Below are 24,601 nucleotides of genomic sequence, written 5' to 3'. Positions count from 1 at the left end.
CGGCAACCACGCACCAGGACACACACACCGCTATCAACTATTTTTAAGGTACAAGAAAACACAAACCAATTTGAAGGAGTTGAAAAACTAACTATGACTGCAGACATAACAGGTCTAACTAAATACATCAAAAAGCCACCAACCATGAAACTGAACAAAAAATATAAAACAAAACAAAACAGACCAGTCAGTTCAAGTTTACTCTCACGGTTGCTCCCAATACTTGAGTTTCATGTGGTACGATTTAAAACATGTGTGCCCACATAGCCCAGGATTAGAAGGACACTTAGGCATTACATTCTACTTTCTGTTTGCACGCCTCTTTGTACACAGACTCTACATCGCTAACAGGGAAAGTTTTTTTTTTTTTTTTGGTGTGGGAGAAATGTAATCATAAAAGTGGCGATCTTTCAATCTAGCCACATCCTCTACCATTCCAACTCTAGGAATACTTTCCTGCTCAACTACAGCAAGGCTGTAAAGTCATCTTTGAATCTGAAAAACAAATCTTGAATACAACAAAAGTATTGAAGGTTGCCAAATAAAACAAATGAACAACCAGCTTCTGATATGCAGATGTATGACTTACGCATAGCACTGTAAGGCTCCAACCTTTGATCCACTCCGTCTACACCATCCATGTGCTTGTTGAAGACAAAAATTCTCACATTTGCTGTGCACTTAACAAACCTGACCCCATACAGTCACAGACAAAGTACTTTCATCATTAATGGTTGTCAGCATGTGGGCATCTCTCAATTTCTGAAAATTTCACACAAAGAAATTAATCAATGCATGAAGCATTGCACTGTCCCCGCAGAAGATTTTTCTGTTTTATATACTAGCTCACTAGGATACCCTTTACCATTAGGGCAATTGTGCCACATCCAACAGTGTCCACTTTGAACAGTTCCTTGGACAACCATGGGAATCACTACCAGTGAAATTATAGACATATCCAGTCCTACTCTCAGACAGCATATACATTATAATTCCATAACATGCCATCTTGGAAGAGATGCCTAACAACCAAACGGCCCTTGAACAGGCCCAAAGACTCCTACGCAACTATTTCTTTCCCTGGAACATAGATCTCAGAAAAACGATCTACAAAATGATCAAGGACAGGCCAAATCTTGAAGAGACGGTCACAATCAGGATGATCCTGTGGCAATGCTGAAGCATTATCGACAAAATGCAGCATCCAAAGCAGAAGCAAATACCAATCTTGGCTCATTGTTGCAGGAAATATAGCAATTGAAGACAGCAACCACTCCCTTATCAATCTCATTAAAAAAGTTAAACCCCAGAACCTCTTCAACTTGTTCAGATTTGTGGGATCCTCCATCTAGGTCTACAATGGGACTTAAGTCTGGTACTGTTGTCCCTCAAATACTGTTCAGCAAACAAATTAGTTTTGTCAACATTCTCATCCAAAAATACATCGTCCATGAACAACTGAAAGAAATGTACAGGCAAAATGTTTTCAGTATTGACTCTACACCCTGCAACACCACTAAAGGCAGGCAACACAGGCTGTGCCATGTTCAGGGCAACCCAGAGTCCAGCACTTCCAAGGAGGAGGCTTTCAGCCCCATGATGCAATCCAGATTCCTCTTGCTGCACTATCGGCATTACAGTGTCCTCCTTAAAAGAGTAACTTCCTCCGCACTAATAGTGGCTTCATCATCAGATGATTCCTTTCGGACAGAAAATTCACAGCCCGAAACTTGGATTTCACCCTCTGCCTCAGATGCAGAGTCAGTCTCCGAATGATGGTCAGGACGAAGATTTGTAAAGCAAACCAACAAAAAGTACCTCAAGAAATAATCATCAACACTGTGTAAAATAAGTAAAAACAGTGGCTTTATCAAACAGAAAGTAAAACTACTGACATATAATAATCTGGAAGGAGAAGTCAATAAATACAAAGCATGCGAAGACCTATATACTCAAAAACGATACCGCTGACTTGCCAGAGAGAGCAAGACTGAGGATCAACTGCACCATCTATGCACAGACACAGCAAGCACCATCCCACTGGAAAGGGAAAAAAACACATAACATATTACAAGGCAATATAGAACGTGCACAAATCAATACGTTACTTTGAAAGACTCATCAATAATGGAGGCCCTAATCCCGAGCTTTCATAAAATGCTAATATTAGTCTGCCAAGGAGCAATTTCTTTTTTTTTTTTTTGCAGTCAAACATATGTTTATTTAGACCATAGTCTTTAAAACATTTCTAAAAACAAACCACATACAATTCCAATCATTTAAATAAAAAAAAAACATAGCTATTAACACAATAAAATTTGAGGATTTAGATATAAAATCTATATATTCTAACACATCCTGGTTTCTAAAAAGAATAACTCCACACTAATTAATTAGCTCAGGGCATTTAACTGTAACTGTTTATCCTCAGACATTAAAAACCACCCCATAGCACACGTCAAATATCTCATTTTAACCAATAATTTAATTGCTTGACCCCTTTCCCTAATATCATATTTTAAAAACATAGACTTTAAAAAGATCTTCCTTTCGACCATAAATCACAAACAATCCATCAGGATGTACGTTGAGTTCCCTTTTGGGTTGAGACCACATTGACGTATTTTTCCCTCACTTAGGAGAATGCGCTGATTCCCTGATATTACAACTAGATTGAATCCACATCTGAATCTGAGCAGACTGTGGCACATCTTAATATTCAGTAGTCTCTCTAAATAGGGGAAGGTATCTCCATTTGTCCATGAACTTAATAAATGAGAGACCAATAGCTTATCCCCCAAGTGGGTGAGATCCACATCCTTTGAGACCTGCCGTATACATTTTTTCAGCTCTGTTTTGCTCACTCCTAGCTAGTCAATGCCCTCTACAACACTTATTTTTATTTTTCTGGCATATATCTCAATCCTATCTCTAACTGCGCGGGCCCAATTCAATTCACTGTGCAATATCTCTTTTATGCATAACAAGGAGATTTTATGGTGTACCATACTATCAATTCTAGACCAAAATTTTATTACCTCAGCCTGTATTAAAAACGTCCATCCTAGTAAACCTGTTTCCAATCTAACTGCCTGCAACATGGAGGGAGGAGAGGAAAAGTATATTTTTTAGGCAACTTCCTTCCTCGAGGTCCCAACTCTTTTTACCTTCACACTGACCACCTCAGCACCATACATAAACTCGTGCCTTATCATAGCTTGGTAGACCTTTAACACTGGGCAGCACAAAGGCCCCCCCATATTGGTTAGCAAATATCTTTAGACCCCCCTACTGTCGTAAGTGCTTTAATGTGTTTCACTGCCAAATGATCCTTCCACTCTAAATTATAGGAGAACCGTACCCCTAAATATGCGTATTTATTCATTCTCTACAGCTTAATCTTGTTAATTTACCTGCTCATTCCTCTCCCTTGACTCCCTATCTGGAGCACTTTAGATTTCTCCAGATTTATTTTTCGTTTTTTCCCCTTGCAGTAATCCCCGAAAGCATCTTATTTCCTTTGAAGCACAATTCTTGTCAAATCAAAAATCACTAAGTCACCTGCATACAAGAGACAATTAATATGTTTACCATTTATTTTAGGGCTAAACCCATTTGATTGGCTTAGGGCCTTAGGGAGATCTGCAAGGAACAAGAACAGTGTTGGTGCCAACAAGCACCCTAGCCTTAGACCATATCTTATTTTTATTCACTTTAAAAGGGATCCTTCACTATCCAGTTCAGCTTGGGCCCAATTATCCCTGTGAAGTTCCTATAGAATTAAAAGCAGATCATCAGGGATCCTATATTCTTTTAATATATCCCACAACAGTGCTTGATCAACAAAGTCAAAAGCGGAACTTAAATCAATGAAACAGAAATATAGCACTGGGACCTGCTCGATGGCCTTTTGTTGCAATGGCCCACAGGCTGAAACAGTGGCCAATCGTTGATTGTTTCTCCTCAAAACCACCCTGTTCCTGAGGTATAATAGCATTTCCTGCGGCCCAAGGAGTGATTGATGTCCTCCTGGTTGAACTGCTGAGTGCCATCTAGGTCTAGTAATGGGATCCCCGAAGCATGGGGCTAGCCAACCAAGCCAGCAGAGGGCCCAACTTGTCCCTCTCCGTATGCGCCCAACTTGTCCCCCTCCGTAGTACTATGATTAAACCAGCAGAGTTGTTCCACATGCTTCGATAAGCTTCCCCTCTCATCTAGTAACGCCTGCTGAAGGTCTGGCTTTTCAGGACTCAAGCGTTCTAAGTCCAAGAGGGAGCGCTCTTGGATGACGACGTCTCACAGCTACGCCTTCCGGACCCCCGCTGATTCCGACAAGCAGTGCCCTCTAATCACTACTTTAAAAGCTTCTACTCCACAAGTGGGGAGGAAGCTGTGCTCGCATTTCTGTTGAAATTATACTGAATATCCTCTCGAAGAGTGTCCTGAAACATGGGATCTTCCAAACTCTCCGCCCTCAGGCGTCAGCTGGATATGCAAGTACGTGGTCCCGTCCTCCCTCCAGCTTAATGTCAGAAATAAAGGATTATGATAAGAATTGGTGTGCTCAATATTCAGTAGTCAAAATGGCCCCCAGAATGTAAGGAGAGCTCAGAAAAGTGTTGAGCTGTACATGCATACAAGGTAGAGTGGAAGGAATAATCTTAATCTAGTGGATGTCAGTGATGCCAATTGTCAATTAAGCCCCAGTGTCCCCGCCACAATACAGATTTCCGAGCGAGGCAAACAGTAGGGGAGTCGCTGAGAGGAGGGTGGGAGCGGTCCAAATCAGCATTAGCCACAAAATTAAAATCACTTCCTACAATAAGTGCATGACGCAACAAAGGCACCAACACTCAAGAAATTTATCCAAAAATAATGCTTGGTAATTCTTAGTGGTGTAGACATTAACAAGAGTGACATCACGCCCATCTAATCGACCTGTCAGGACAAAATATCGCCCCTCCCCATCAATCAGGTTGATAGCAGGCTGAAGCGTAATACTTGGTTTTACCCATTTCCAGGTCCCCAGGGAAACATCCGAGTAGGTAGTATAAGCCCCATGGCTGCACCACCTCCTGCACAGCGCCGTTCCCTCACTAGCACTGAGATTGGTCTCTTGCAGGAAAGCCACATGAATGCTTCTGCGTTTCCAGATAGCCAACACCTTATGTCGTTTAACCATGCTGTGAAGACCCTGGACAGTATCAGGGCACGGAATTAGTAAACAGAGCAGAAATACATCAAAGGAGGGGCATATAACATTGCCCACATGGGGAGGATAAGGAGTGGACCATCACTGGACCCCATATAACCCCAACAAACAATAAAACAAACCAATGACCTCTCCCCAGGATAGTAAGCAGGCCTTGTAAATTCTACTTGCCCACTCGCTATGGTGAGTCATATTTTATAAGGCCAAGCTATTTGTAGGGCTTAGTCTCCCCTTCTGCCATGTCCATAGAACAGGTGTTCTGTTCAGTCAGAAAGTGAAGGAGGCCCTTAAATCCTATTATTTGCTTTGAGTTCAGAGACAGAAGTCAAAAGTCAGTTTGTCTTACAATTAATTTTCCTTCTGACTGCAGAGTTCCAGTTTCCTAGCACACAGCATTTAAATAGCTACATCATCTGTACAAACATTTCAGCATATATTCCAGTAGTTGTGACAGCCCAGTGTTTTTATTTCTCTGTGAAGAGAAAATATTTTAATAGGCTGAAAACAGATCAGAACACTTTACTTGGTGATGTCCAAAGAATAAATATGTTTTCTGAAACCAGATTTTCACAGGTTTGGTAATACATTATATAGTTTTATCAGTAAAGCTGAAAGTTAGCTGGAAGGATTTTGGAACTTTTCTGCCTGTAAATGACAGTGTGTGACCCACACCATGCTTTAGTAATATATTTATTAAAAGTGAGTGTTTATTGAGGACCTCTTGGGATTGCTGTATGGTGGCCGGGTTCCCCGCCCCTCAGTGTACACAAGTGGCAGTGAGGTGCTGGAGGGCTGCTCTGGGGTTGACAGGGTTGGAGCGATGCCTCACTAAACTAACCCTATGGCAGGGTATGTGACTCCGGCAAGTCACTGAGTTAGAGGAGTTTAAACAATAGGACAGTATTGGAATTGCTTATCTGGGGGACGTGATTGGTACAGAGGGACTGATGTAATTCCAAAACCTGAAGGATCACTATACATTGGCTAAATACCTAGTTTTTCCACTTCCTTCAGTTGCGCCACACCCTGGGAACTCACCTGCTGCCGACCTTGTCCCTCACTGACGCATCCCCCTTGAGGCGAAACTCCTAATGGGAAGATTGAGGAAGGGTGCCATTACTCAGATCTACCGCTCATTACTGACTAACGCACCAGACGGGCTTGCCGGGTTACATGACAGGTGGGCGGCTTGGATAGGAGAATTGGATGAGGATGATTGCAGGGAGGCCTACCTCACATCCCAAGAGCTAGCAATATTGGCGCAATTAAGAATGGTGCAGATAAACTATTTTCACATGACATATCTCACCCTGCGGCGCTTGCAAAACATGAATTCTGGGACCTCTGTGGGATGCGTGAGGTGTGGTCAGCTGGAGGCACATCTCCTGCATATTGCCTGGGAATGTTTGAGGGTGCGCCCCTCCTGGAAGGGGGTGGGGCGAGAGGTTTCTGCGGCCCAGGGGCGCTCGATTGATTTGACTGTGAAGGTAGCACTATTGGGCCTTTTGGAGGAGTTGTGAGGGACAAAAATGGAGATAATATTCATTGGACTAGCCACCTAATGGGCAAACGAGACATTGTGCAACAATGGAAAAGTCCTGAGACGCCGTCAGTCATGAAATGGCGAGCCGTGATGGACTGGTGCTCTCAAGTAGAAATGCCAATTTATGAGGTGCGGGACTGTCTTCAGAAGCATGAGGCAATCTGGGGGAAATGGAGGGCACACCGTGGACTAATCTTCTGAACAGTATACTTGTCCTGGGGCGGGGAGGGGGGAGATTGGGTGCCAAGTACGAATCATGTGCGGATCTGTTTTATGTACTTGAGCTTCATAGTACTCACTATAAGGTTGTTGTCTTTTGTTACCTGTTTCATAAAGAAATAAAATAGATTTTTAAAAAAAGTGAGTGTTTAAACATAGACCGTCCTGCCCTGGTAACAATACTATTAATAAACTAAGAGGTACCTAATGGAACATGTGTCTCCTATATGTGGGCTATGTGGGCTAGATTCTTTTTATAAATGGTGCAAACGTTTACTCCATTTTTTTGTGCAGCAGAAATGCTGTGCTCACATATTTGAAGGTACATTCATATGTGAGAATGAAGAAAAAGGAGACTGTAAACTAAAATATTTGAATAGGATCACACAATTCGAGACCCATTTACAGGTCAAGTACATTACAGTTATGGTCAGGTAGATTATTCAAGGTAATCAACCGGCTGGTCTAGTAACTTATGATTTTTCGAGGCCTGGGTAGGTAATGACCCCCCCCATCCAAACTATAAAACCATTACAGCTAATAACCTCTGTGGATCAAAAATATATCCACAGACTAAACAGGTTGATGGTTGTGAGCCATGGACTCCCCAAAAAAGGGTGATGAAAGGGACCTCTGATGGGTATCCCACCCCAGGGCCACATATCAAACAGCAGACAAAAGGACCCCCAGGGTGTCTGGTCAAAAGGAAGGCACCCCCTCAGCCCCGTTGCAAAGAAAAAACAAAAGATCCTACCTATAAGTGCAGTAGGAAATAAAGAGCAAAGGAAGGGGAAAGACCCCAAGTAGATAGAAAGTAAAATAGAAAAGAGAAAACTACAGGACCAGTGCATTAAATCAGTCCCTCTGCTGATTGCGCAGTGACCTCAAGCTGGTCCGAACTCTGGTGTGCAGGGTAGGGTCTGAGACTGTGCCTGTGTCAGGGCCACTGTAGGCTTCACCCTCTTCAGGGGGATGCCATTCTGAAGAAGAGGGTGCTATCTTAGCTGCCGCCTCCACAGCACTCTGACAGTCCTTATGGGTTTAGTCCGATGAAGCAGCACTGCTCTGTCCTCTCCCATGCCAGGGTCAATTCTGAGGATGCTTGCCACACACTGTAGATTCTGGGCTCAAGTCAAGCCTGTCCCACACTTTCTTGGGTTCAAGGATGAATTTCATCCACTGGACAGGGATCATTCGCAGTTGGGCAGCTAAGAACATAGCAAGTTGGATACCAAGTTCTTGGAGCTTATGTTTGGTCTCCAAAAAAGAGGCTCTCTATTTCTTAACTGCCAAGGTCAGGGCCGGCTTTAGGACTGGTGGCACCCTGTGCTACAGTTTATTGTGGCGCTCTCCACCGCATGACGTCCTCCTCGTTTCACTCACTCCCACCTGGCAAATGTGCCCCTCATCTCTCCATCGCTCCCCTTTCACATACATTCATGTGTTTTAAAGTTCTTGTAAAGGCTGGTTTTACTAATCCACTCAGCTAGCCACATAAAGTTTAGGGGCATATTTAAGAGCCACTAGCGCTATTCTAGCATCACATTAGCGTCATTCTTTTGCGCTAATGTGGTGTTGGAAAGCCAAAAAAGCTGCACCATATTTACAAAGTGGTGCAATGCCGGCATTGCGCCACTTTGTAACCCTTTGTGCTACACTATGCCTGCGCCAGGCATAATGTATGCAAAGAGTGCATCCCCCTCATAGGGGGGGCAAATAAATGGCGCAAAACAATCTGACAGATTTCTTTGTGTAATTTTTTTCCAGCACTTTTAATGCCTGCTCAGAGCAGGCATTAAAAGGGGGCTTCCATTGGTTACAAAAAAACATTCATGACGCTAGTCCCCTAACTACTTCCATGGTGCGCCATATCTTAAAAATGACACACACATGGTGGCGCTAGGGGGTGCTAAAGGGCACAAGAAAAGTGGGGCAGCACTGTGTGCAGTGCCACTTTTTTCAAATATGCCCGATAGGGCAGTGCTTAATTTGTAATTAAAAAAGTGACGGTTCCCAAAGCCCTCCTCTTAAACACGCGGCTGCTGAAATTAAATGTATGAACACGGAATACAGAGGCAGCATAATCTGAAGCCATCACGGGTCTCTTCAATCCATTTACAGACACTCCCTGCCCCTTCAGCTCAATTTTACGGATTTCTGCTTTTTCCCATTGTGACGCTTTTTCGTTTTTCTCTCCCTCCATCTTTCCCATATGCGTCTTTTTCTCGCAGAAAAATAAGTGCCGGCTCTCAAAAATAAGTGCCGGTGCTGCTCACTGGAAACAACAAGCACAAATTAAGCACTGCGGTAGGGGCATATTTAAGAACCCCTAGTGCCATTCTAACGCACCATTAGTGAAATTGTTTTTACATTAATGTGGCTTTAGAAGGCCAAAAACGCTGCAGCGCCACTTTTCTTAAATATGCCCCATAGTTCTGTTTTTTGCAGCAGGCATATTAACCCTCTATGCTACTTTATGTTGAGTCAAAGCTGCAGCAAGGCAAAACTCACATCTCTCTCCCTAGCTTGAACATTAATCACAAGAGGTATCTTGACATTTTAATTGTTTCTTGAAGGCTAAACGCACAAGGAACTTTTCAGCAGATGCTTTTAAATCACAAGTTTCTGAATTTATTGCTAAACACAGCGCCCGCATGAGGTCAGCGGTCGCACCGCTCGCACCGTCCAAAAGCTGGCCCTGGCCAAGGTAAAATCCAGGGAAGGCATTACCTGATTATTATCTACTTGAAGATCTCCAAGGTCTCTGGCACATTTGAGTATCTAGTCTGTGTCCTGGAAATTGAGAAGGCGTGCTGCAATAGGCTTAGGTGGCCCACCAGAGAGGGGGAGTTGGGTGGGCACCCTGCGGGTCCTCTCCAATGCAAAGAATGGGGATAAGCCCTCTGGTGCTACTCTCTCCCGCAGCCAGGTTGCAAGGAAGGCGCCCATAGCTGATCCCTCTGACTGCTGAGGTATACTCACCACCTGAATATTATTCGTACAGTGCCAACCCTCAGAATCTTCCGCTCGGCCTCAAGGATTCAGACCCCTTCAACCACCTCTCCCAGTTGTGTCTTCAAACCTGCATTTGTGGGGACCAGTTCCTGCAAGGTAAGTTCTGTGGAGGCCATGCAGTCCCCTAATTTACTGTGATCAGTCCTAAGGAGGTCAAGGTCCTCACCCCTTTGTCCATCTTGTGCTCAAGAGTGTGTTTAGTGTCTTTGATGGCTAGAAGAGAAGAATCGAACTTATCCTGAGGCACTGTAACTAAGTCAGAGTTGGTACCTGACTCATCGCTGGTCACAGGGGATTGTGTAGGCCCTGGGCCTTGGGCCTGCTTCCTGTAGCAAGGGAGCATCATTGTGGCAGATGAATTGGCAGGGCTGACTGGAGAAATCAACCAACACTAAGCACCTGACCCAACTGCCCAAGGGGCCAGAGGGCATAGAGATCATTACTCTCTATGTACCTACACAGCACGTCCCATGGAAGGAGGGGAGGGGCAGACCCCAAAAGTCACAGGGTGGAACACAGACACTCTGCTGTATCAATGGGACCCCAACCAGTGATTGCAGTGAGGAGCCAAGCGCAGAACTGCCCTGGGGTCAAAAGTCAATGAGAGAGCCCCCTCTTCCAACAAGGGCCACACACCACAGTGAGGGGAAGGCAGCAGTCGTTCCGGCCCCACCGGAAGGCCGGATAACAGTAAGAAAGGCAGTACAGATTGTGGCAAAAGTCCGGTCCCTTAAGCAGGATAGGAGGCCTGTAACTATCCTCCTCTCAGCCATCCATAATCAAACACACCCCAGAGCCTACTGTAGAGGGAGAAGATATTCCTCACCTTCAGCGTTGGGGATCTCAAAGGTTCTGGGCACATCCATGGTGCCCCAGCAAAGTAGGCCTTGTACGAAGGCAGAGAGGGAGCCCCGGTTGTTAAAAAGGACTGGTCAGGAGCCCACATGCCCACCCAGGTTTTCCAAACAGGCAGAAAAAATCCCCACCAAGGCCACTATGTAAATGGAGTATCTGCAACCTTTAGTGTCCTCCACCACCTCGAGGAGAAAAAGTCAATGCCGATGAGTTGCCATCTTAGGTGTGGCAGCACTCGACCCAGCTACTTAGTGGGCCACGAACTAGCCCAGACACCCAACACAGTGGCCTCAGGAGCTTCCCATCACTGCCGCCAGGTCGGAGGGTAGGACCAGCAGGCTGCCCCTCTGCAGTTTGCACGCAGAGGTCAGGGTAATCACATGTTGTCACCCACTAAGGCGGCAAGGCTCCCCAAATGTCAGCGGGACACCTCTGCGTGCCCGGAGTCAGGACAAAAGCGTACGTTATCACCCAGCAGATCTCTGCATCTGCTGCAGCACCTCTCCAGTCAGGTCCGGCCTCCCTTAAAACTCGCTGGGGCACACCACCATTTAAGAAGTGCGCGTACTGCTCAATCGAAGAAATGGTAATTGAGTCGCAACCGCTGAAGGAATTGGGCCCCCACTAGCAGGAGGGCTGTCAGGCCGTGCTGGCAGCTTTGCGTGGGGTCAAGCGCCCCGGGAGCCAGATATACAACAAAGTAAGGCCTGAAACAGGGACTCCACCAGGGGCTCCCAAAATCCACTCCTCTAGCCACACCCCCATTTGGATTTTTTTTTTTTAAATATTAGTTTTTTTGCATGTTTAGTAGTATTTTTAAATCTTGTTTATTAACTTATTTTTATTGTTAGTTTTGGTGATACAATGGGTACATATGCGTATTCACATTGTACATCATGCATTTGTAAAGTAGGATTTGGAGAGACATTGCAATTGTCATTGGAAACATTTATGAGACAGACACTCTCCAGCCAAATCTTCCTCCTCCCGCTTCTAAAAGAGCCCATATATCTCGTGGGCTGTGGCTGAAATCAGTTGCCAGTACTCGGTCAGTTGCTCCTGATATAATGCTGCATCTGCCATCCAGTCATCAGTAGAAGCAACATTACAGCTAGCTTTTGCACTACAGATTGTAAGTCTGCGATATATCCCAGCAGAGCCACCAGTGGTGTAGCCGAGCCAGTACTCCTCAGTTTGTGGGCATCTGCATGCTAAATGGAGGAAACCAGCATTATGTGTTTAAAATGCTAGTGGTTTGCACCAATGTCCAGTGGTTCCGTATAGAAAACTTAATTCTGATTACTGTAAGGGATTGTGAGGTAGGGAGAGACCGAGGGGTAGATCTGCATATCACCTCTTTAATGTGTTGGCATACAATTCGGCCTATTGCACACTTCTAGTGCTGCCTGCTGTGTCTTAAAGTGTGCTTGTCTACCATGCCTGAGTCCCAAAGGCACCACATAGGTTGATTGCCCCATCAATTACTGTATAACCTCTTCCCATCCTTGCATGATTTTATTCTTTCCTCTGCCCCTGCAATTTTCCAGTTTAAGCGAGCCTGCTTTCATTTCTGCCCAGTAAAGTGCTGCTTTGAACCATTGCACTACTCTAGGCCTTGATTGAATTTCCAGGCAATTCGGATGATTGTTAAATAATATACAGGTCTTAGTCAACCCAGAAGAGATTAGGGTCACTTAGTGCTTTCAGAAATGATTTAGAGAAGACATGCATCCTTTGATTGAGGATGTTGATAGATGGTTACAGGGAATAGATCCCCTGGTCCTAACTGGGGAGTAAGAAACTCCATTAAATCTATTACTTTAAGCAATTCTGCTGGCCCTGCTCAGTTATCTATAGATATTGTTCATTGAGCTCTTAGAAAACAGTACAGCCAGTGGCCACTTACATTATCCACACTGGGTTAAATTCAATTACACAAGCTGAAAAACAACTGATGAATTGCAAGCCTCCTTATCTCCTCCTTCTCACCCAGCCTGTTTCCTGACTAGGACGTCTTAAGCCGCTGTTTGTTGTGACAGCATGTGTTTTCCCTTGGAATTCATCCATATTGTGCAACTCAGAGTGAAGCCCCAGTCCCGTAGGTAGCATTTCCTTATTTGATTGTAGTTATTTTCTCCTCCTTCTCTATATTGCATAACTCAGACCCGAATTGTTGTGTATCCTGCATTCCGTAATGGCCAAATCTTTCCCCTTGGCAGCGGTCCTGTTACTGTTTCAGTGTTGAGTTCACACATTCTTTCAAGATCTTACAGTCACTGTCTGTGTACATTAGGTCTGGGTCTCTGGTGGTCAGCTGTACAACTCTGTATACAACTGAATTGAGATCAGGGTCATTACTCAAATATCTAGTCAGCAGGGAATTCACATTGGTAGATTGTTTCCAACCGGATGCGATGTAGTGGGCAAAGATCCATCTGCCTCTGCTCACCAGAGTGACAGTGCAAAAATTGTAAACTTTCTTGAATTCCTTAACCCCTTCACTGTCAGGCCTTTTCCCCTCAGGTGCCAGGCCTTTTTTTGGCTATTTGGGGCAGTTCACGCTTAGGCCCTCATAATTTTTTGTCCACATGAGCTACCCATGCCAAATTGGCGTTCTTCTTTTCCAACTTCCTAGGGATTCTAGTGGTACCCAGAGTTTGTGGGTTCCCCTGGAAGAGACCAAGAAATTGGCCCAAATTCAGTGAAAATGTTGTTTAAAAAAATAATGGGAAAAAAGTGCTTCAGCAGAAATCTTGTGTTTTTTTAACCTGAAAATGGCATCAAGAAAGGGTTTGCGGTGCTAAAATCACCATCTTCCCGGCTTTCAGGAATAGGCAGACTTGAATCAGAAAACCAAATTTTTCAACACAATATTGGCATTTTACTTGGACATACCCCATTTTTACTATATTTTATGCTTTTAGCCTCCTTCCAGTTAGTGACTGAAATGGATGTGAAACCAATGCTGGATCCCGGAAAGCTAAACATTTCTGAAAGGTAGACAAAATTCTGAGCAAGGGGTCATTTGTGTAGATTCAACAAGGTTTTCCTACAGAAAATAACAGCAGAAATGCAAAAATATTGAAATTGAAGTGAAAAAAACAGGCATTTTTCTCCACGTTTTACTCTGTAACTTTTTCCTGCAATGTCAGTTTTTGAAACCAATATACCTTTACGTCTGCTGGACCCTTCTGGTTGCGGGGATATATAGGGCTTGTAGGTTCATCAAGAACCCTAGGTACCCAGAGCCAATAAAAGAGCTGGACTTTTCAACAGGTTTTTATACCAGGTATACAGCAATTCATTTACTAAAATATAAAGAGTGAAAAATAGGTATCAAGGAAACTTTTGTATTTCCAAATTGGGCACAAGAAAAGGTGTTGAGAAGCAGTGGTTATTTGCACATCTCTGAATTCCGGGGTCACCATATTGGCATGTAAATTACAGTGCATTTCTCAAATAGACACCTTTTTTACTCACTGTCTTAAATTTGGAAGGAAACATTTTTGAGAAAGACAAGGGGCAATAACACTTGTTCGTCTAGTCTGTGTTCCCCCAAGTCTCCCAATAAAAATTGTACCTCACTTGTGTGGGTAGGCCTAGTGCCTACAACAGGAAACGCAACATGGACACATCACATTTTTACACTGAAATCTAATGTGTTTTTTCAAAGTGCCTACCTATGGATTTTGTCCTCTAGCTCAGCCGTCACCTTGGGAAACCTACCAAACCTGTGCATTTTTTAAACCAAGATGGGGTGACTTGTGGGGTTCTCACCAGGTTCTATTACCCAGAATCCTTTGCAAACCTCAACATTTGGCAAAACACTTTTTCCTCACATTTCAGTGATAGAAAGTTCTGGAATCTAAGAGGAGCCACACATTTCCTTCCACTCAGCACTCCCCCCAAGTCTCCCAATAAAAATGGTTCCTAACTTGAGTGGGTAGGCCTAGTGTCTGCTAAAGGAAATGCCCCAAAACACTATGTGGACACATCAAAATTATGAAATACAAAACTACCTGGTCCTGGGCTCAGCAGCCATATAGGGAAACCTACCAAACCCAAACATTTCTAAAAACTAGACACCTGAGGGAGCCCAGGGAGGTGTGACTTGCGTGGATCCCCCAGTGTTTCTTACCCAGAATCATCAGTAAACCTCAAATTTAGCTAAAACAATCACATTTTCACTGCACCGGGACAAATTTCCTACCACCCAATGTTTCCCTCAGTCTCCTGGTGAAAATGATACCTCACTTGTGTCGGTGGGCCAAGTGCCTGTGACAGGAAAGAGACAAAAACATGTTGAAATTGAGGGGGAACCAAAGCGGGTTCAAAAGGGCAGTTTGAAAAGAAATATTTTTAGGCTGACAAGTGGGGCAGAAGTGGGAGGATTGCATGGCATTGTGGGTAAGAAAATGGTGTAGGGTGCATGTGAAACACGCCACCCTGGACTCTCCCAGATGTTTAGTTTTCAGATGTGTCTAGGTCTTGTGGATTTTATTACATGGCAGCATCCCAAAGTCCAAAAAGTGCAGCCTTCACAATTCCAAGTGGGTCGATTTTGAGAGTTAGACAAGCTCTCATGGCCCAAATGTAACACCAGAACCCAAAATAATTAAATGTCCCCTTGCTTGCTGTGGGATAAGATGTTTTAGTGTGCAGGGGGACAGCTGAAAGACTGTTACCCCTTTCAGTTGGGGGCAAACCATGACCATACTGGTTGTTAGCCACCACCCCACTATATATGTATATATATATATATATATATATATATATTTTTTTTTTTTTAATTCCCTGGCATCCAGTAGGCTTTATGCAGAACAACTTTGGCCCCATTTATTTGGGGAGGGGGTATGGCCATACCCCTCCTTTTAAAAAAAAAATAATAATAATAAATCTTCCCTGGTCTCTGGTGGGCTTTCTGCCCTTGTTGGGGGCAGATAGGCCTTCCAAGAATAGGCCGATTTGCCCCTAAGGGGGTCAGATATGGCCAACAGTAATCTGCCTGTGAGAAAGTAACCTCTTTCTAGCATGGTTACCCCAATTTTTGGCCTGTTTGTCAGTATTTGTCGATGTGTTTTTACTGTGTCCCTGGGATCCCGCTAGTCAGGACCCCACAGCTCATAGGGTGTGGCCTGCTTGTCAGTCTGTTTCACTGTTTTGTCAGTATGCTTAGCTATGTCACTGGAGTCCTACTAACCAGAACTCCAGTGCATATGCTCCCCCTTATAAGTCCTTAGTATATGGTACCTAGGTACCCAGGGCATTAGGGTTCCAGGAGATCCTTATGGGCTGCAGCATTTCTTTTGCCACCCATAAGGAACTCATAAAAACCCTTCTTCAGGACTGCCTCTTTCACTGCACCAGTTCACTTATAAGTCACCTATATGTCTAACCTTCAGACCCTGAAGGTTAGGTGCATAGTACCTGTGTCCCCATTTCGTCCAGGCCCATTTTCCCGGAGTTCGTGAGTGCGGGGATGCCATTATAAGTGTGCTCTACATATAGGTCAATACCTATATAAATAGCTTCACAGTGGTAACTCTGAATATGGCTATGTAGGGTGTCTAACAACTGTGAATTTTACCCCAATACTTATTCCAGTATTGGTTGCACAATCCCATGCACTCTGGGGGCTCCACCGTGGCCCTCCAGTACTGCCATACCAGCCTTCTGAGGTTTTCACTGCAGTCCCAGCTGCTGCCACCTCACAGACAGGCTTCTACACTCCTGGGGCTTGAGCAACTCAATCCCAGGAATGCGAATAATGCATTTCCTTTAAGAGAGGGGTGTTACACCCTCTCCCTTTGGAAATAGGTGTTACAGCCATGGGAAGGGTATCCTCCCAGAGCCTCTGGGAATGCTTCGAAGGGCACAGGTGATGCTCTCCTTGCATAAACCAGTCTACACTGGTTCACAGATCCCCAGTCCCTGCTCTGGAACAAAACTTGACAAAGAAAAGGGGAGTGACCACTCCCCTGTCCATCACCACCCCGGGGGTGGTGTACAGAGCTCCTCCAGAGTGTCCCTTGTTTTCAGGATGGTCAGGTTACTCTGGAAGTATCAGAGTTGCCAGTGCCAGTAGGTGACGTCAGAGACTCCTCCTGATAGTTCCATACCTGATTAGGTGACCAGTCCCCCTCTGAGGACTATTTAGGGTCTCTGCTCTGGGTGTTTCTTCAGATTCGGATTGCAAGACTCCAGCAGGGATCCTCTGCATCCTTTACTACATCTTCTGCCGACGGATCAAGCACTGACTGCTCCAGGAACTCTACAAAACTGCAACAAAGAAGCAAAGACAACTTCTGCAACCTTGTAACTTCAGCTCCTGTCAGCAACTGCAACAGTTTCCTGGTTGTGCACACTCAGAGGACTGCCTTTCTTCATCCTGCACCAGAAGAACCAAAGGAATCTCCAGTGGAGTGATGGAGTCACCTCCCTGCTTCAGCAGGCACCTCTCTGCAGCAACGACTGGTACTCTGGGTCCCCTCTCCTGACGACATGCGTGGATCCTGAAACACAGGTGGTGGACTAAAGTGACCCTGGCTGTCCAAAGGTCCAGCTGTCCAAATTTGGTGGAGGTAAGAGTTGCCTCCTCGTGCCAGACAGTATCCCTGTGCACCTCATGTTTTGCAGCGCCTAGGGCTTCAGTGCGCTTTCCAAGAATTCCTTTGTGCACAGCCTAGCCTAGGTCCCCAGCACTCTATCCTGTGACGCTCAGCTCCCTGAGTTGTTCTCCGGCGGTGTGGAATCTCTTTGTGTAGTGCTGTAACGAATGCTATTTGCAACTCCTTTGTCCCCATTCTGTGGGACTCCTGTGCACGCTGCCTGGTCTTCTGAGGGTTCTCTGAGTTGCTGAGAGCCCCCTCTGTCTCCCCCTCCTGGGTAGAGTTGACCTGGTCCTTTCTGGGCCTGGGCAGTGCCATTTTTCACAAAACGCAAATTGTGCTTTTACCAAGGCTTGTTGGCGGAATCCAGCGACGCAAACCATACTGCATTCATCCATCGGGCATGGGACATCTGCTGCTCCAACCAAGAACCCGCATCTATCTTCTATGGTGCAGGACTGACTTTGTTTTCTCACCGGTGGTTCTCCGTTTGCACCTTCATCCGAATTAGCAGGGGCTCCTGTTCTTCCTGGACTCTTCAGTGCTTCTTGGACTTTGTCCCCTTCTTCCACAGGTCTTCAGGTCCAGGAATCCATTGTTGCTGTCTTCCAGTCTCTTCTGATTCTTGCACTGTCTTCAACCCCGACTTCTAGTGGGTTCTAGGAAACTTGCTGTGTTTTACTCCTCTTTTCCTGGGCTCCGGGGTGGGGTATTTTAATTACCTTTGGTGTTTTCTTACACTTCCAGCCCCTCTCTACACACTACACTTGCCTAGGTGGTAAACCCACTTTTGCATTCCAATATTTTAGTATATGGTTTGTGTTCACCCCTAGGCTTGTTGCAACCTATGGTGATTTTCACTATTTGCACTATTTTCTGACTGTTTACTTACCTGTTTTTGGTTACTAGTACATATATTGTGTAAGTTACTTACCTCCTAAGGGAGTATAGTCTCCAAAGTATTTTTGGCCTTGTGTCACTAAAATAAAGTACCTTTATTTTTGGTAACACTGAGTATTGTCTTTCATGTTTGTGAGTTCTGTGTCACTACAGTGGTATTGCAATAGCTTTGTATGTCTCCTAGTTCAGCCTTGGCTGCTCTGCCTACAGCTACCTCTAGACAGTCTGGCTTCTAGACACTGACTACATTTCACTAATAAGGGATAACTGGACCTGGTATAAGGTGTAAATACCTGTGGTACCAACTGCAAACCAGGCCAGCCTCCTACAGTGCCCCCATGGAGAGCGACTCTTGCCCAAGGGGCTGCACCCCCCAAACAAAACACACACATACCAATCCCTGGTGTCTAAGTGGTTTCTGCCCCGCCCCCAGTTGCAGATTGGCCTAATAGAAATAGGCCGATTTGCCCCAAAGGGGGGCAGAGATGGCCTAAAATAAATTGCCTCCCCAGGGGAGCGACCCTTACATAAGGGGTTGCTCCCCTTGTGTGAGATTGGCGCAAAATAAAATCCCTGGTGCTTAGTGGTTTCTGCCCCAGGGGGCAGATTGGCATAATAAAAATAGGCCGATCTGCCCCCGGGGGGTCGGTGGGGGCGGGCAGAAATGGCCTAAAATAAAATCGTCCACCAGGGGACCGACCCTTGCCTAGGGGGGCACTCCCCACCTCTTAAAAAAAAAAAAAAAAAAGATCCCTGTGCGTAGAGGTTTCTGCCACCCCCCGGGGGCAGATCGGCCTAATTACAATAGGTCGATCTGCCCCCAAGGGGGGCAAATATGACCTAACACAAATTTGCCATCATCAGACACCACAGAAGGGTCTGGGGGTGTTGGGTGGAAGAGAAAACGATTTCCCTTCCATCCCTGCCCAGGGGAGGGGGGTGCTTGGCCCTAGCGCTCCCCCGAGGGCCCATAGCAGGACATAACGGTTACGTCCTCTGCACCCGAGCGGTGCAATCAAGGACATAACAGTTACATCCTGGGCACCCAGGGGGTTAAATACTGCAGAAAGCTCTGTATTTGCTCCCCAATATCAGTTTTATATAATTGGAGGCAGTTCTCCAAATCTTCCTATGGGAGGGCCCTCCTAGACACATCCTTACTGTGGGATATAATTGTGGATTTCCCTTCCTAATATTCGTAGATGTTGCCTAGCTGCTCCTTTAGCATTAATCAATAAACAGGTTTCCAATGTTCAGAGAAGCAGACATTGCAGTTGAAGAGACATAAAATGGAAAGCAAAGGATTTTCTCTGTATATACAAGGAGAAATTCACTTACTAACCTGCAGTCACCGACCAGGGTAGTGGTAAAAGCATAGAAGGAAGTGATTAGCGAAAAGGGAAGGGAGGATGATGTTTCCAAATAACCCCTCCATGGATTGGTAGCTCTGTACAGGCGATTAGTGCTCTGCACCATTTCAACAGGTCTATCTCATAGGTATTTAGGAATTAAGGAACAAACATGGTGCTATTGTTTGGCCGGGTGCATCATGTATACGAGTTATTGAAGCCCAAATTACACATCAGATATATCCAGGTGTATCATGCATTTTCGAGTTATGTCCCACTAAAGGGAGAATGCTTGAATCCACTTCCACAGAGAATCATTTACTGACGAGCATATGAATTCAGATGTGGCCCCTTTGACTTATAAAACTCATGCTAAATTGAGAACTAGATGCGAAAGTGATGTGGAAGAACTGTATTATGAAGATTGTCGGAGGCACTTTAATATGTTAGAGAAGTTCCCATCAGTACAACCCTTTGATGATTGAGTTCAAAATACAATCATTTGAACATTCCAACACACCAGCGTGTGTTAATGGGGTGTGGGAAATAGGGAATGATTGGCAGTGTTGTAAGCTGCAGCACTTCTGTGAGGGTTACTTTATTGAAGATTTGTTTCTAGTGGTGGGCACTCCCTGAACATTGTCACAGTGATTTGCTCTACATGAAATATGGGGTGATCTGGAGAGCTTGAAATATTATACTACATCTTGTTTTAGTAGCGCTGCGGGATATTGTCCAAAAATAGGTACATTTGATGCTTCATTGATAGTTCATTGGTGTAAAAACATGGACTGGCGTATGAAGGCAGAGGGGGCTACATACAGCAGTCGAGGATGCTTTATTAAATCTGAGAATGTGTGGGAATCCTGGATTTACGATTGCAGATTGACTTGAAATACTACTGTGACAAACTCACAGTTCTTCTTTGAAGTGATGAAAGTTTTAAAGTTGCGGTATAACACATGTTAATGGTCGCAGGTCAGAAAATAGTTGGAGAAAATGTCATCTGACATAAATGGTATGTACTATATGTATAGTTTATAAAAATATAATCTCAGTGGGTGGATATTTTCTATTATTACCTCCACTGGAGATATATTTTCGTAAACAATATTTGTGACACAATAGTTTTGTTTGTTGATATTAAGTTCATAATATTCTGGTACTGTGCTAAATGTGAAGTGGCACTGTTGTTTGTATTCAGTTGTCAGCAGTGTTGACGATAATCTGATGGCTATATAATATTCTGTTGTGTATAAAATAAAACCCAATGGAAATAATTTAAAAAAACAGACAGTTCACATCCTCTTCCTTCCTTCCTTCCTTAGAAAGCGAGACACTCCCGAAATTCTAATCTTACCTGTCCTGATCACATTGTCCAGCTCTAAGTGCAACACTAAGGTGATGACACAATGTCTCACGAGGCCTCAGACTAGAATCTTCTTCTATTGTTTGAGGTTTTAAATTAAAATAAATGTATTTGATGCTCACAGAGATTGATCATGTCTTACCCTCAAGGGCAGGCTCAAGCCACATTGGTCCTACAGCACAAGTCTAGGAGTACTACTGTAGCCCATGCAGTTTCTACTCCTGGGATACATAGGCACTGCTGTTGCCCATGCTATACCTCCTTAGCGGTCATGTAGGTCTTCACTGTCCAGTACTGCCATAGACACCCTTAATTCACAAGCATTCAGTCCAAAAATGTTGATATGTTAATGATGTTTCTTTTAAAATTTCAGGTCAGCTATGGCCAGCTTCTCTCTTCTACATCGTTTTTCTGTCTGGAGCCCCTGGATTTCATCAAAGAGGGAAATGACAAGCTGCGGTTTCAGAACATTATCTGTTAAGAGAGGATTCATGAGCGTCCTCAGCCAGAAGAAACGATTAGAGTGGACCATGGCCTCTTCTCATAGATCAAACAAACTACTGTTCCTCAGTTCTCCCAAAATGCAAGGTTTGTGCTGCACACCGCCTTTTCCTGCTGTAAAGGTGTCATTTACTGCCAAACACTATGGGGTGCAGAGACTGCCATTCTCAGAGGTGACAGATCAGGACCTGGAGTTCTTCAGTCAACTTTTGCCAGGGAGAGTTGTCACCGACCCTGATCTCCTGAAACCCTTCAATGTAGACTGGCTGAAATCAGTGCAAGGTAGGTACAATGTCTACTAGAGTGGCATGCCACTTCTCCTGTACAACAGCTACCAGATTTCCTCCTTTGATCCAAACAGTCCTGTTCTTTACCGCTCCATCCAAAGCTAATACATGCTTAATTGAAACCTAGACCTGTGTTTTACATGGGCATTTGGTTAAACGGAAAACATCACATTACTGAATATTGTCATGAATGATCCAATAGGTCAGCCCTAAGTTGTGATCACCACTTTCCACCACCCTCCATGCATTGTGCAAGCGTTAGTCAATTACCAAGCTTGCTTTGAATAAATGTCTTTTTAATGGCTGGCTGGTAATGGCTTAGACATGGAGCTTCAACTAGATCATGTTTTATTTATCTTTTCTGACCTTGCAGGGAAGAGATAAATATTAAAGGTTTAAATGAGTGAAGCTCATTGGCATTCACATGGTTGAGATATGCTTTTTGTGTGAAGATTCTGTTTTGAGTATAAACCCTTGAAAAGAAGTTGCTGCAGTCTGTGGATGTAGAAGCTTCAAAACTTGAGAAAAATCAAGGACAGGAGCTCAGCAAGGAAAGTAAAAAAGAAAATGTATTTTAACATGACACAGAGACTCTGATTGGCAAAGCCAAGTTTGAGAGTCCAAATTGTGGAACTTACATACAATCTTTTATTCTCTCAAACCACAAAGGCATAACCAGGCGTTTCATGTCTGATCCAAATAGCATTCGCCATGTGGTCAAATTCTCAAACATTACAACCGTGATTTCCATTTACAGTTTCATAATATTTGTACATAAGGTCAGACAAACTAAAATAGTCACAGCGATTACAAAATATCGGCCTACACGTGCTCCATACTGATCAGGAGACTTTCTTTTCACAAAAACAACATGTGCACCGGAAGACAGATGCCTGGATCGTTTGCTCAAGCTAGCATGCATGAGTACACCATGGTGCTGTCTTTGTGGTAAGCCTTGCATCATAACTACGTTCCGAGCAAGCAAAGTGAAGAACAATGAACGCGGTTCATGGGGGCTATGAATTGTTCAACAACAGGCCTCACTTTATCTTTGAGTATCATAGAGCCAGAGAGCCCATCATGGATTCCATACCTAACAATATGACTGCAATTATACACGGGGAGCTTGTTACTATCCACTGGTGGCTGTGCAAGTCTCCTGACAGATGAGTTATCTCTTTATCTTGACTCTATCAAATATATAGAGTAGCCCATACAGAGACTGCAGACGGGCGCGGAGGGGAGCTGCCTGATTAGAAAAAAACGATTATAGTTTTAACATTTCAAGAAATAGCCTAGTATAGACTAGTGCTTACAAATTGAAGCATAATCATGAAAATGGATTTTGACACAGTAAATCTAATATTAATTTATCACAGCAAATCAAGATTCTCAAATTAATAAAAAGCCATTGAGTTTGGCAGTTAGAGTAATGGCGTTTAATGGCTTTCTGATGTGAATAGACCATAGTTCCCCTGTGTAATTTATGTCACATTTTGCTCTCAGGATCTGTAAGGCTTTAGTTGTGTTATTTGACAAAGGTGAGATTTTGAGTAGGGGTGGGCCAGTGCCCAATAATCGGGTACTTGTACACTACTCACTGGACACAGAGCAACTGGGTTCATTCATTCTTGAGGACAAATACAAAATTTCCAAAGCATCATACTGAATAACCCTGCAAATGAAAATGAACTAGCAAACTGGATCAGATATACTGAGCGTATGTGCTAGCTGTGTCAACATCTGATTGGTTGTTATGTGCAAGAGTAGGTATGAATGAAAATTAGACTTGTTTTGGGAAGTGAATCAGTTTGACTAGATCATAAGGGTAAGCATGTCTGTTTTTTATTGAATCCTGTGCATGCAGCCTTAGGATTGTTGATTGGTAGCAGTGCTAGATGTGACTGGGTGAAAGATCATCCTCTGGTGCAGTGTCTGACAAGGCAGTTTGGATACATGACTGATTTGAAAAAGCCTGGATACGATGGCTAGGTTCACTATCTCCAATCATGCCAAAGGGTTGGATAAGTCCTCTTGTTTTGATTTAGACATATTGAAGGCTGTTCCTAAATCTGAACACTCCTACAGTGGGTGTCACTGAAGGTTGAGTAATTCTTGCCAGTCAACAAAAGAATCTAGTTACAGAAAGAGCAAACAGAATATTGTTGTAAATGAACTTCCCACATGACAAATATTTTTGGTAGCAAAACCTTATAAAGTTTTGACATTTATAATTTGACTCTCTATCGAAAGCATAAAGGATACAATTTGTTTCAAAAACAGCTCTCCCACCATGGCCCTTTGGGGACCAAGGGCCAGATGTATCATCTGCGTTGCGACCTGGATTTTGCGAATCGCAATTTGCGATTCACAAAATCCAGGTCGCAAAGCAATTCTGCAAAAAATCGCAAATTGCGATTTTTCGCAGAATGGTATTTTGCACTTGCAAAATACCATGACCTGCAACCAGGTGGTAACCTGGTGCAAAACTTAAAAATGCAGTACAACTGCATTTTTAAATTAAATATGTAAAGCACACATGCCCTATTGGCATGTGTGTATTTTACATGTGCAAAAAAAACAATTGGGGTGCAGGAGAGGGGGCCTTAGCCCCCCAGCACCCTGGCCCTTTGCATTTCCCAAATTGCGATTTCTGTTTCAGAAATCGCAATTTAGGAAATGCAAAAAATTCGCAGCTATGGGCCAACAGGCCTATAGCTGCGAATGGGGCCAGTATCGCAAT

At 44.1% G+C, this 24,601-nt stretch overlaps 1 protein-coding gene across 3 annotated transcripts in view; it reads left to right on the top strand.

Moving 5' to 3' along the window:
* Nucleotides 1-24,601, top strand: part of D2HGDH (D-2-hydroxyglutarate dehydrogenase) — a 914,182-nt gene that overhangs the window by 123,445 nt on the left and 766,136 nt on the right. For all 3 annotated transcript variants that reach the window (XM_069213619.1, XM_069213618.1, XM_069213620.1), the window contains one exon: nucleotides 21,444-21,853. In XM_069213619.1, coding sequence (XP_069069720.1) covers nucleotides 21,451-21,853 — 403 coding nt within the window. In that variant the 5' untranslated portion in view covers nucleotides 21,444-21,450. The remainder of the gene's footprint in view (nucleotides 1-21,443; nucleotides 21,854-24,601) is intronic.

The sequence above is a fragment of the Pleurodeles waltl genome, chromosome 11 (assembly GCF_031143425.1).
Source record: "Pleurodeles waltl isolate 20211129_DDA chromosome 11, aPleWal1.hap1.20221129, whole genome shotgun sequence".
Lineage (NCBI taxonomy): Eukaryota > Metazoa > Chordata > Amphibia > Caudata > Salamandridae > Pleurodeles > Pleurodeles waltl.
The sequence above is the reverse complement of the archived record's forward strand: the minus strand, read 5'-3'. Positions and strand labels throughout refer to the sequence as shown.